Genomic DNA, 14,175 nt, shown 5'->3' with positions numbered 1-14,175 from the left:
AGTTCTTATCCTCTTATTATAGATGAGGAAAGCTGAGACAGAGAGAGGTTAGAATCTTGCCTAAGGTTTCACGGTTACCGGGAGAGACTGGTGTCTGGCTTGAGAGCCCTGTTCTTAGCCACCATCTGATACTGCCTTGTAATTACCAGTGTGCATGCTTAGCTGTCAGTCGTGTCCGACTCTCTGTGACCCCGTGGACTGTACTCTGTCAGGCTCCTCTGTACATGGGATTCTCCAAGAAGACAGAAAAGAAGGGTATCTTCCAGAAAGAAGGCAAGGCATATACAATGGTCCAAACGGGGAAAAGAACATGAACCAGAAGGCTGACCTGACCAGAGTTTGAAGAGCAAGGTTGTTGGGGAGTTAGGCTGGAGAGTAGACGAGATTAAAGGACTAAGCAGGATCAAGTCCTACAAGGTCCTCTGGGCATCAGTAAGAATACTGAAATACAGCCTAAGGAAAGGAAAGAGTAGAGTGGTTTACCCAAAAATTCACTTAAAAGATACCACTCTGGCCACAGTGGAGGGAACTGGTGAGAACGCTAAAACAGACTCAGAAAGACCAGTTGGGTACTATTACTGTGATAAGTGCAAAAGATTACAGTGCTATGCTCAGGATGGTGTCACAAAGAACAGAAAAGTGATGCTTTGGGTGTGAGGTTTGAGGAGGAGGAGGAGGAATCAAGGATGACATTCCTTTTCCTGGCTTGAACAGTGGGAAGATGGTGATTCCATTTACTGACACAGAGATCCCTGGAGGAGGAACACATTTTGGGGAAAAGGTAATAAGCTCAGTTACATATACATTGTCTTAAGAGTGACTATCACACATTTGTATTGATAAAAAGTAAATATCTGAATAGAAGAGTCTAGAGATCCTGAGGGGGCCCTGGCTAGAGATAAAACTTTGCAAACTATCTGCACATAAATGGTATCTGAAATTTGGGAATTCATGAGATCATATGATGCGTGAGGAAGAGTTCGAAGAAATGTCAAGGGCTTAGAAAAATAAGAATAGTCAAGTAGCAAGGGAGGAACTAACAAAGGAAACTGGGAATGAGAGATTGGAAAGGAAAGATATAAATAAGGGGCGTAGGTGTCACATAAGCCAAAGGAAGAGAAATTTTGAAAAAGATGGTCAAATGCTAAAGAATGTCAAGTGCTCAAAAGTAAGAGAGATAAAGCCTGGAAAATGCCTACTGGATTTTTTATGTCATTTCCTGAATTCAGCGAGCAGCTTCATTGGAGTTGTGGGGGTGAAATCTGGTGAGTAGTGGTGGGAGGCGGAGAAGGCAATGGCACCCCAATCCAGTACTCTTGCCTGGAAAATTCCATGGACAGAGGAGCCTGGTAGGCTGCCATCTATGGGGTCACACAGAGTCGGACACGACTGAAGTGACTTAGCAGCAGCAGCAGCGGTGATAGGGGGAGTGAGCAGGAGTAAGGAGACGGAAACAGTAAATATATACAGCATTTAGAGAAGGTTGTTTTGAAATAGGGGGCAAAGAGAGGGAGGCAGTTGAAGAGAAATATTAGGTCCAAGGGAGAGTTTCTTATTTTTATTTTTTAAGAGGGAAGAGAGAAGTAAATTTAAGTGCTCTTGGGAAAGAGCCAGTAAAAGTGTGAATTTCAATATTGGAGAGGAAGAGAGGAGATTGTGGGATTTCTGAGGGGTAGTGGCAGGGATCTAGAGCCAAGTCAGTCTTTGGAAGGCAGAGGAACTCTTCCATTCTGTGTTGTAACAGAAGGAAAGAAGAAAAGGCAATATCAGACGCAGCTGATATTGCCAATTTGATGGTAGGAATTAGAAGTGGTTTCTGCAATATGCCTTCTCTTTTCCCTGTGAAACAGGAGATAAGGGTATTGACTGAAAGTGAGAGGAGGGCTGTGATTGGCTGAATGTTTGTGTCCCCCCAAAATTCATATACTAAAACCCTAACTCTCAGTGTGGTTGTATGTGAAGATGGGGACTTAAAGGAAGAAATGCAACATAAATGAGGTCATAAAGGTCATAAACCTGATCCTACCAGATTACTGTCTTTATAAAAATAAGACACCTGAAAGCTTCCTTGCTTTTTCTGTCCATGTGTGCTTATGGAAGGGCCTTTTGAGGACAAACTGGTCATCGACAAGCCAGAAAGAGCCTTCGTCAAAGCTGAACCCTTCTGGAACCTTGATCTTGGACTTTCCAGCCTCCAGACTGGTGAGAAAATAAACTCTTGTTGTTTAACCATGTAGTGTCTGGTATTTTGTTAATGGCTGCCCGAGCTAAGACAGGGGCCATGTGACATTCGAGAAGGTATGAGTCACTCTGAAGTAGAGACATAAGGATGTGCCCCAGCCAGTATAAAGGGCTCATTTCAAGCAGTACCTGTGAATTTATACTCCAATATTTCTGATGCCAAGACTTTCTCCAGCCAGGGTTACCTACCTAGGTGTATGTATGGAATTCAGTTGAGAGGTAATACAGAAAAGCAGCTAAGTTTAAAGCCTCTGAAATCAGACTACCTGAGTTAGAATCCTGGTTCCGTATTTGCCAGCTGTGTAACTTTGGCCAAGTTACTTTATCTCACAGAGGTTCATCTCTTTCATCCGTAAAAGAGATATATAATAGGACCAACCACCTGGGGTTGAGATAATTAAGTAAAATAACATATATAAAAAGACCTGATGCATCATCTTGTAGGTATCAAGCAGTCAGTATGTTGTGTTGCTATATGTGGAGCTGAGCTTTTATTAAGCAAGAGCACTGAGAAGACATGGGCTAAGAGCAGTAATTGATATGTTGGTCAATGAAGGCAAAGCTGAATGTGAAGGAAAGCAAAGATACAGAGGTATGAAAAGAATTGGAGGTCAGCAGAATGAAGGTTAGAGACCAAAACGAACAATCACTGTTGTAAAACAAATGGTGTGGTTTTAGGGAAGCAATTTAAATGGTTTCTCCCCAACATGGATTTTCCAGTATTTAATCCAATATTAAGAATGGATTCCTACTGCAGTCACGAGATCAAAATACCATGAACTGGTAAAAGAGGAGACCCCCTCCTATCCAATTCTTAATAGTAAACACTAATGGCAGCTGCTTCTCAATTTATGCAAGGTTCCCAATTCAGATGATTCTGCTATCCATTAAGAAGAGAAACTGGATATGAAGGAAATATAATCAAGGAACAACAAATATTTATTTAGCAACTACCATGTCTTTAGACTAGGAAGACCAAGGTCCATAAGAAATCACCATTTGTCTACAGCATTTATAATAAAGTTATAAGATAGAGGTGAAGATACAGACATATAAAGATAACAAGGTAGCATCTGTGACTGCTAAAACTGGGGTTTTTATGAAATGCTTTTGACCACGTAAAGGAAGAAAAATGAATCCTGCCTTGGGGAATCAGGAAAAATAATCAACACTTTTATTTTTCAACATTTATTCTACTGTACTTTATAGATTAGAATGTATACTTTCACAATGATTATTATTGTTTAATTCATTCTTTCCGGGAAATCATAACACATTTTTACCATTTTGGTCAGATTTACTCAACAAAAGTTGCTAAGCACTGAGACTGCAAAGATAGCAGTGGCTCAAATCGATTACACAGCATCAGTACCAGATACTGCTCGACATCAATACTTCCTACATATCACACCACAAAAAAATATCCATTGTGCTAAATAAAAGCCTTTTGAAAGAGGAAATGTTTCACTAATGTCAAATTTCTGCTATTTTCAAAATGAGCCAGAATTTGGTATATTAACCACACAGAGTGAGAGTGAGTGAAAGTCGCTTGATCGTGTCTGACTCTTTGCGACCTCATGGACTAATTAGTCCATGGAATCTCCACGCCAGAACACTAGAGTGGGTAGCCTTTCCCTTCTCCAGGGGATCTTCCCAACCCAGGGATCGAACCCAGGTCTCTCATATTGTAGGCAGATTCTTTACCAGCTGAGCCATGTGAATCAAACAGCTAAAGAAAATCTGTTACAATAATTGTTCACCATTTCCAATTTAATATTCTGGAAGCAGCTGTGTGTCATGAAAATAAAATTATTTATGGTTGACATCCAACAGCATTTTTAGCAAAAACAAAAAAACTAGTATTTATGGAGTGTCTAGTATTTATCGAAAACTTAAAATCTGATAAATGAATTAGATGTATGGATGGTTCTTAGGAATTATTTAACTCCACAAAGTGACTTTTTCTTCCTTGGGGAGTGTACTAAATTCTGGAGGGTGTAACTAAACATGAATTCTATAACTGAGGACAGAAACTGGTTCCAATCAGGCCCAGTGGGTAAATTTTTATGAGTAGAAGAGTTATTTTTGGTTCTTCATATAAATTTTTACTCTTTGGGATTTCAAATTTTGATTTTTTTTTTTTTTTTTTTACTTTCAAATATGTAGGAGTAACTACTTTGTCTTAGGGGACTGAAATAATATAAAAACAGTCTTCCTAAAAGATTTGTACTTTATAAATCCCACAAGCTGTGGTAAGAAAGAAAGAAGGGGAAAGACTGAATGAATGCTGGCTCCACACATTGTTCAAGTTAAAAAATAGGAAATAAGCCTACATAATCTAAAACACAGTTTTCCTGCTTTTTCAAGCATACTCTAACAGATGTTTTTGGAACTGAGCTCTTACCATGAACATTGAGGTTAAAATATTTTTTGGCACTTCCAGCTGTGTTCTCAGCAACGCACACATATCTGCCGATATCTGTTATTTGACTATTTAGAACCTAACAGGAAAAAGGAAGAAATTCCAACTGAAACTTTTTAGAAAGCAACTTGTCAATTTTGAGAATAAACAATCCATATATTTTTCTAGTTAATACCAGATAAACATAATAAAGAATTTTTGTAAGTAATACAGCTGATGCTGGTTTTTATGAGGTCAATTAAATAAATATTTATGAAGATTTCTAATCAGAAAAGGCAATTGCATATTGACTAGGAAAGGTGCCAAATCTGTCTCCCACTTCCCCATCTACATCCCTGCCCATGTGACTACATCACTGGAAGTTCCTCCCATCAGGAAGTGGAATAAAGATGTAGAATTTGTGTTGGCCTTATGACCAGCTTTGACCAGCAGAGTGTGATGGATGTGACAGTGTTCCATTTCAAACCTAGGCCTTGTGCACATCCCCTCACTCATCTGGAAGCCTGCCACCACTCTTTGAGGAAACCAGGATTAGCTCGCTGGAAGGTGAGAGATCACATAGGAAGAGTCATCCTAGTTATTGCAACCAAGGCCCCAGAAACGTGCAAGAGCCCAGCTAAGATCAGCAGAGCCACTAATTCAACCCACAGTATGTAGACACTTGATTGAGTAAGCCTTGCCAAGACCAGAAAATCACCCAGTCAACCAGAAGGCTTGTGAGCTGAATAAATCCCTACTGTTTTAAGCTGTTTGGAGTGGTTTGTTTCACATAGCAAGAGTTAATGTAGTAGCTATGTTTTTTTTTTTTTCCAGAAGGGGAAATAAATTTTTATTTTTTATTTATTTTTTTTCATTTATTTTTATTAGTTGGAGGCTAATTACTTTACAATATTGTAGTGGTTTTTGTCATACATTGAGATGACAGCCATGGATTAGTAGCTATGTTTTTAAATTATGCAGACATTTCTACCGATCTATATATCTTTTAGCTCTAGCCAATGGAAATATTTAAGCATTTAGCTAGAGGTTGTATGTGCATCAAATAGAAAAAGTCATGATGTTTAGAAGATACCTTGAGAGTTCAAGATTATTTATAAGTAGTGAATCTCATACTTTCTTAAAAAAAATAAAGAACTCCATGAGATATGTTCTGGGTTGGATTCCCTGATGCTTAAATTCTTGGGCCTACAGAACATCATTAATATATTTGAGAAATAATTTCTTAAGTTGTGTCATAACAAAAGAGTTGGTGCTATTGCTACAAGTGCCTATCTTTCTTTTAGGACACGTGAAAAGAAAAAAAATAAGACATGCCCATTAGTGCACAATAATTCAGTATATTTATATGGTTTCCATTATTATCAACTCTTTGCCAACAGAGAACAAATTTTAATCTACACAGAACCTTACACCATATAGAATCTTATCATCAGAAATCTGCAATGAAAAGATTATAATAATTTGCTTATAATTTGATTTTTAACACAGAGGCCATATTACAGTAAATTTAGGTGTATGTGTGTTGAATGTACAGATGACTTCTGGAAGAATTCACATAAAACTGTTAACAGTTTTATGTTAACAGTGGTCACCAGTGATAATGAGAAAATAATGAGGAAGAATAATTGTATTTTATATCCTTTTTATGCTGTGTTGTTTTTATAAATGGGGACTGAAGCCCACCAGGTTCCTCTGTCCATGGGATTCTCCAGGCAAGAACACTGGAGTGGGTAGCCTATCCCTTCTCCAGGGGATCTTCCTGACCCAGGAATCGAACCGGGGTCTCCTGCATTGTAGGCAGATTCTTTACCAGCTGAGCTACCAGGGAAGTCCACAAATATTTATAAGCCAATACAAATTATTTCTAAAAGCAAAAAGACAGTGATTATAAAATACAAAGTCAAATAGCTATTTTTAAATTAGACTGTTTACTGTTACCTGAAGAATTCTCCCATTAGACAGAAATTTATGGTGCTCATCTTCTAGCAACGGCTGCCCATCTTTCTGCCAGGAACTCCTCGGTGCGGGGCTGCCACTTGATAAACACTCCATCATCACGCTCTTGTTCACCAGCACGGTGACCTCTTCAGGGAGATCGCCGTTTGCTCCCTTGATAACTGGTGGCACTAGTAAGTGATTGAAACAAAGAGAAAAGACGGGAAGCAAAGTCCTTTCTAAATTATTCTAGTTTTATGACAATTTTTTAAAGTTTGGGATAAGAGAGAAGCAAAAGTTGAAGAAGAATCCATGATCCTGAAGTAACATTTTACATTAATAAATTAGGGTGGTGACAAAGACTATGTGAATTTGGGTTTATTTTTTCCTTCCCCACCTACCATGGACTCCCAAAGTTTGCTTCCCATTTAGGTTAATACTGATTATTACCTTTCCGGACCACCCTCACAGACTCCCCTCCCCACCCTTAGATCACATTATAGTTTGTTTTTTTTTTTTAATCTCTGATCCCAGGTTGATGAGGGTGGGTGCAGAAAGCAATGATGAAGCCAAGTAGCTCCAACTTCAATGTTTGACTGTCTATCACACCTCGCCCCCATGGTGGAAATGTCTAATGTTTTCCATGGGCCCAAAATACCACCCCGACCACTGTTTCTCTTATTCTCATACTTAAGGAAAGGACTAAATACATCTGATATGTGTTCCCACATATCCTTTCTTACCACCTCAAGGGATGGCAATTCACTACCATGGAAGGTAGTGAACCCTAGTTGACCCCTCTTGGTTTCTTGACTGCATTTTTCACCTATTCTAGGACTTGCTCCATCAATCTTATACCTTCCTCCCATCTGCACACACACACTAGAAACTTTAACTTGTCCCTGTCTGTTGGAGCACTTTCCTTGATCTATAAGCAAGTTCAAAACTCTCTTAAATATATTATTTCAAACAAGCTGTTATCCTACAACTCAATTTTACCTCTTCCTGACTCTGCAAAATCTCCTAAGAGTATATTTGCTTCCTTTTCTATCTGATTATTTGCTCAGTATATATTCTTCTGTTCTGTGGTTGAGTACCACACCATACTAAACATAAATTGATCTTTTGAATTTCACCAATGATTTTTTAGTTTCAAAGCCAAATGACCTTTTTTAGTTTTCATTTCTTTAAAGTTACTTTGCTCATAGTGATGCTTCCTAAGGCCCACTTGACTTCACATTCCAGGATGTCTGGCTCTAGGTAAGTGATCACAACATCATGGTTATCTGGGTCATAAAGATCTTTTTTGTACAGTTCTTCTGTGTATGCTTGCCACCTCTTCTTAATGTCTTCTGCTTCTGTTAGCTCCATACCATTTCTGTGCTTAATTGTGCCCATCTTTGCATGAAATGTTCCCTTGGTATCTCTGATTTTCTTGAAGAGATCTCTAGTCTTTCCCATTCTGTTGTTTTCCTCTATCTCTTTGCACTGATCCCTGAGGAAGGCTTTCTTATCTCTCTTTGCTATTCTTTGGAACTCTGCATTCAAATGGGTATATCTTTCCTTTTCTCTTTTGCTTTTTGCTTCTCTTCTTTTCTCAGCTATTTATAAGGCCTCCTCAGACAGCCATTTTGCATTTCTCTTTCTTGGGGATGGTCTTGATCCCTGCCTACTGTACAATGTCACAAACGTCCATCCATAGTTCTTCAGGCACTCCGTCTATCAGATCTAATGCCCTGAATCTAATTGTTACTTCCATTGTATAATTGTAAGGAATTTGATTTAGGTCATACCTGTATCAAGTAGAGAAAACCACTAGACCATTCAGGCATGACCTAAATCAAATCCCTTATATTATACAGTAGAAGTGAGAAATAGATTTAAGGGACTAGATCTGATAGAGTGCCTGATGAACTATGGATGGAGGTTCATAACACTGTACAGGAGACAGGGATCAAGACCATCCCCATGGAAAAGAAATGCAAAAAAGAAAAATGGCTGTCTGAGGAGGCCTTATAAATAGCTGTGAAAACAAGAGAAGTGAAAAGCAAAGGAGAAAAGGAAAGATATTCCCATTTGAATGTCGATTTCCAAAGAATAGCAAGGAGAGATAAGAAAACTTTCCTCAGTGATCAATGCAAAGAATTAGAGGAAAACAATAGAATGGGAAAGACTAGAGATCTCTTCAAGAAAATTAGAGATACCAAGGGAACATTTCAGGCAAAGATGGGTTCAATAAAGGACAGAAATGGTATGGACCTAATAGAAGAAGAAGATATTAAGAAGAGGTGGCAAGAATACAAAGAAGAATTGTACAAAAAAGATCTTCGTGACCCAGATAATCACAATGGTGTGATCACTCACCTAGAGCCAGACATCCTGGAATGTGAAGTCAAGTGGGTCTTAGAAAGCATCACTATGAACAAAGCTAGTGGAGCTGATGGAATTCCAATTGAGTTTTTTCACATCCTGAAAGATGATGTTGTGAAAGTGTTACACTCAATATGCCAGCAAATTTGGAAAACTCAGCAGTGGCCACAGGACTGGAAAAGGTCAGTTTTCATTCCAATCCCAAAGAAAGGCAATGCCAAAGAATGCTCAAACTACCAAACAATTGCACTCATCTCGCACGCTAGTAAAGTAATGCTCAAAATTCTCCAAGCCAGGCTTCAGCAATACGTGAACCGTGAACTTCCAGATGTTCAAGCTGGTTTTAGAAAAGGCAGAGGAACCAGAGATCAAGTTGCCAACATCCCTTGGATCATCGAAAAAGCACGAGAATTCCAGAAAAAAATCTACTTCTGCTTTATTGACTATGTCAAAGCCTTTGACTGTGTGGATCACAACAAACTGTGGAAAATTCTTCAAGAGATGGGAATACGAGACCACCTGACCTGCCTCCTGAGAAATGTGTATGCAGGTCAAGAAGCAACAGTTAGAACTAGACATGGAACAACAGACTGGTTCCAAATAGGAAAAGGAGTATGTCAAGGCTATATATTGTCACGCTGCTTAATTAACTTATATGCAGAGTACATCATGAGAAACGCTGAGCTGGAAGAAGCACAAGCTGGAATCAAGATTGCTGGGAGGAATATCAATAACCTCAGATATGCAGATGACACCATGCTTATGGCAGAAAGTGAAGAGGAGCTAAAAAGCCTCTTGATGAAAGTGAAAGAGGAGAGTGGAAAAGCTGGCTTAAAGCTCAGCATTCAGAAAACTAAGATCATGTCATCCATTCCCATCACTTCATGGCAAAGAGATGGGGAAACAGTGGAAACAGTGTTAGACTTTATTTTTGGGGGGCTCCAAAATCACTGCAGATGGTGACTGCAGCTATGAAATTAAAAGACGCTTACTCCTTGGAAGGAAAGTTATGACCAACCTAGACAGCATATTAAAAAGCAGAGATATTACTTTGCCAACAAAGGTCCATCTAGTCAAGGCTATCATTTTTCCAGTGGTCATGTATGGATATGAGAGTTGGACTGTGAAGAAAGCTAGCACCAAAGAATTGATGCTTTTGAACTGTGGTGTTGGAGAAGACTCCTGAGAGTCCTTTGGACTGCAAGGAGATCCAACCAGTCCATCCTAAAGAAATCAGTCCTCAGTGTTCAATGGAAGGACTGATGCTGAAGCTGAAACTCCAATACTTTGGCCACCTGATGTGAAGAGCTAACTCATTGGAAAAGACCCTGATGCTGGGAGGGATTGGGAGCAGGAGGAGAAGGGGACAACAGAGGATGAGATGGCTGGATGGTATCAACGACTCTATGAACATGAGTTTGAGCAAACTCCAGGAGTTGGTGATGGACAGGGAGACCTGGCTTGTTGTGATTCACGAGTCAGACATGACTGAGCAATTGAACTGAACTGAACTGTATCAAAGGTGTAGTGGTTTTCCCTACTTTCTTCAATTTAAGTCCAAATTTTGCAATAAGGAGTTCATGATCTGAGCCATAGTCAGCTGCTGGGAATTCCAGCTGAGCTATTTCAAACCTTAAAAGATGATGCTGTGAAAGTGCTGCACTCAAGATGCCAGCAAATTTGGAAAACTCAGCAATGGCCACAGGACTGGAAAAAGTCAGTTTTCATTCCAATCCCAAAGAAAGGCAATGCCAAAGAAAGTTCAAACTACCTCACAATTGAACTCAACTCACATGCTAGCAAAGTAATGCTTAAAATTCTCCAAACTAGGATTCAACAGTGTATGAACCGAGAACTTTCAGTTATTCAAGCTGGATTTAGAAGAGGCAGAGGAGTCAGAGATCAAATTGCCAACACACAATGGATCATCGAAAAAGCAAGAGCATTCCAGAAAAACATCTATTTCTGCTTTATTTACTATACCAAAGCCTTTGATTGTATGGATCACAACAAACTATGGAAAATTCTTAAACAGATGGGAATACCAGACCACCTGCCTCTTGAGAAATCTGTATGCAGATCAAGAAGCAAAAGTTAGAACCCAACATGGAACAATGAACTGTTTCCAAATTGGGAAAGGAGTATGTCAAGGCTGTATGTTGTCACCTTGTTTATTTAACTTACATGCAGAGTACACATCATGAGAAATGCCAGGCCGGATGAAGCACAAGCTGGAATCAAGATTGCCAGGAGAAATATCAGTAACCTCAGATATGCAGATGACACCACCTTTACGGCAGAAAATGAAGAGGAACTAGAGAGTCTGTTGATGAAAGTGAAAGAGGAGAATGAAAAAGCTGGTTTAAAACTAAACACTCAAAAAGCGAAGATCATGGCATTCGGTCCCATCACTTCATGGCAAATAGATGGGGAAACAGTGACAGACTTTCTTTTCTTGGGCTCCAAAATCACTCCAGATGGTGGCAGTAGCCATGAAATAAAAAGACACTTGCTCCTTGAAAGAAAAGCTATGACCAACCTAGACAGCATATTAAAAAGCAGAGATATTACTTTGCTGACAAAGGTCCGTCTAGGCAAAGCTATGGTTTTTCCAGAAGTCATATATGAATGTGAGAGTTGGACTATAAAGAAAGCTGAGCGCCTTAGAATTGATGCTCTGGAACTGTGGAGTTGGAGAAGACTCTTGAGAGTCCCTTGGACTGCAAGGAACTCAAACCAGTCCATCCTAAAGGAAATCAGTTCTGAATACTCATTGGAAGGACTGATGCTGAAGCTGAATCTCCAATACCTGATGCAAAGAACTGACTCATTGGAAAAGACCCTGATGCTGGGAAGTCTGAAGGCAGGAGGAGAAGGGGACGACAGAGGATGAGATAGTTGAATGGCATCACCGACTTGATGGACAAGCTCCACTTCTTGATAACCTTTTCTATGCCTTGGATTCTATGATTTCATAGGTTACATGAACTCCTCAGATTGTTCCTCCTCTAATCTACTTTCTTTGTCCTGTCTCCTACTTGTAAATGATGCTACAATGATCTTTTTGATCTTCTACTCTATCTATAACACTTTCTGTTGAAAAATCTCATGCCTCTGAATATCACTTGTTTGTGTACAACTTTCAAATCTATATTCTTAGTTCAATTCTCCTTCCTGTGTTGTAGTTCCGTATTTCCAATGTCTCTTTCAACACCTTCCTGAGTATCTTGGTAACATGCTAAATTCAACATATCCAAAACAACACTGATTTCATTCTTCTCAAGTCATGTTGTTTTCTTAAATCTTCTATTTTTCTTACTCTTTCTTAATTTTCTTAATCACACAGGACAAAAATCTGTTTCATCTCATACTCTCAGATAAGTGCCTACCTCTTCATATAACCTAATCACTTCCTCTATAAAAACTTTCATACCAACTGATTCCTATACATTCCCACTGCTACTTCTCTAGCTTAGCTCCTTCTAATGAAAACATCTATTTTTTTTCCTGCTTCTACTACCATCCCCTCTCTCTTTCCTTAAAGGTACAATACTTCTACTCTTAGTCCATGCATTCATAACATGTCTTTGGTCCAAGGGTGGACAAAGAAATTATGCCTTATCAGTGAGGCCTCTTGGCCTCTGTAATTGGTTCAGATATGGATGTGTGACTCATGCTCGGCCAATTAAAGACATGGAGATCCTATTTTAGGACTTCAGTTATAAATACTGGGAAAGAAAAGCAAGCCAAGAGAAAGAGAAAGTTCAGTGGATCTCTTCTGAGTCACAGAAATTAGACATGACTGCAGTCTGGGAGTTTTCAGGTTCATGGATCTGTGATTCTCTCTCTCTCTCTCTCTCTTTTTTTTTTTAATTTAAGCCAGTTTCTTATTTGCTAGTTCAGGCATACTAAGGTGCTCTCAATTTGTATACGACAGCTCCCTGGGAGAACGATCAGTTTCTGATTATCTTTATGTCTCTAACTTGCTGAGTGCAACAGCATGCAAACATTAGTCCCTCAAGAACCTTTTGAGTGAAAGAATGCATAATAAACAAAAACCAAACAAACAAACTCACAGAGTACACGAACGTCATACTGAAGGGAATCTTCTCCAGCCTCATTCACAGCCACACACATGTATCTCCCAGCATCTTCTACTTTAGCCCGAGGAATCTGTAACACTCGCCCTCCTGAAAACAGATCCCAAAACATATGTCTACTTCTCTAAATCTTAGAGTGAAAGTGGTCATAAACAGAGCTATAATTTTTCAGCTCTAATGACTTCCTTACATTTTCTAAGGCCCTCACCCAGTGTTCCAGTGTTAACCCCACATACCGCATTTATACCAAACAGTGCATTACTGAAAAGTGACCCAGCATATAAACGAGACCTCCTGAGAACTAAGGAGCTTATGTAGATTTTCCTCAAGTGAGGAATGTTGCTCTATGCCCTGCTCATGTTCCATGTGGAATGCTGTTACGTGTGACTTCTTGCTTTTACATAAAATTCTAAACACATGTGAGAGAAGCCCAGCAGGTCACAGAGAGTCAGACATGACATACTGACTAAATGATAACAAACAACAGCAACAACAGAGGTTTACACTGTTGGAGATAAGTACTGATTTGAGCAAATAATAGCCAAGGATATAAAAGGTATAAAGTATACCATTATACATATGATTTTGAAAGGATAGCTATATTTTCAAACTTTTCATGATGGTGTAATTTCAAACAGAGAAAAGTTGCAATATTTATATAAAAATTTTATCTATATCAATTATTTATATTTAAATCCATTAGTTTGATCTGTCATATATATGTACATATTAACTCTTATTTATATATATATAAATATGTAATACTCTCGAATGATTTAGAAAAAGATTACATATATATATATAAAATTTGAGAGTAAATTGTTAACATGTTGCCCCTTTACCCCTAAATACTCACAAATCTATATTTCATAAAACAAGGATAATCCCTATATAATGATAGTATAATGATTAATATCAAGAAAAAACTACTATTGAACCAGAGTCCATATTCAAATTTCATTATTATTATATTGTCTTTTATATCTATTTTCTTCCCAAGCTCAGATCCAATATAGGACCACATACTATATCTGGTGATCATTTCTATTTAGTCCCTTTTTTTACTCCAAGATTATTTTATTTAATTGAGATGAAGTTTATATACAA

General features: G+C 38.6%; 1 protein-coding gene across 6 annotated transcripts in view; it reads right to left on the bottom strand.

The window, feature by feature from the left end:
* HMCN1 (hemicentin 1) overlaps window positions 1-14,175 on the bottom strand; it is a 517,313-nt gene that overhangs the window by 126,270 nt on the left and 376,868 nt on the right. For all 6 annotated transcript variants that reach the window (XR_010663324.1, XR_010663323.1, XM_065936211.1 and 3 more), the window contains 3 exons: window positions 13,045-13,158; window positions 6,602-6,789; window positions 4,646-4,742 (listed from right to left, as the gene is read on the bottom strand). Coding sequence is in view for 4 of the 6 variants with exons in the window: in XM_065936211.1 (XP_065792283.1) it covers window positions 4,646-4,742; window positions 6,602-6,789; window positions 13,045-13,158 (399 nt within the window). In the remaining 2 variants the exon portion in view is untranslated. The remainder of the gene's footprint in view (window positions 1-4,645; window positions 4,743-6,601; window positions 6,790-13,044; window positions 13,159-14,175) is intronic.

The sequence above is a fragment of the Muntiacus reevesi genome, chromosome 5 (assembly GCF_963930625.1).
Source record: "Muntiacus reevesi chromosome 5, mMunRee1.1, whole genome shotgun sequence".
Lineage (NCBI taxonomy): Eukaryota > Metazoa > Chordata > Mammalia > Artiodactyla > Cervidae > Muntiacus > Muntiacus reevesi.
The sequence above is the reverse complement of the archived record's forward strand: the minus strand, read 5'-3'. Positions and strand labels throughout refer to the sequence as shown.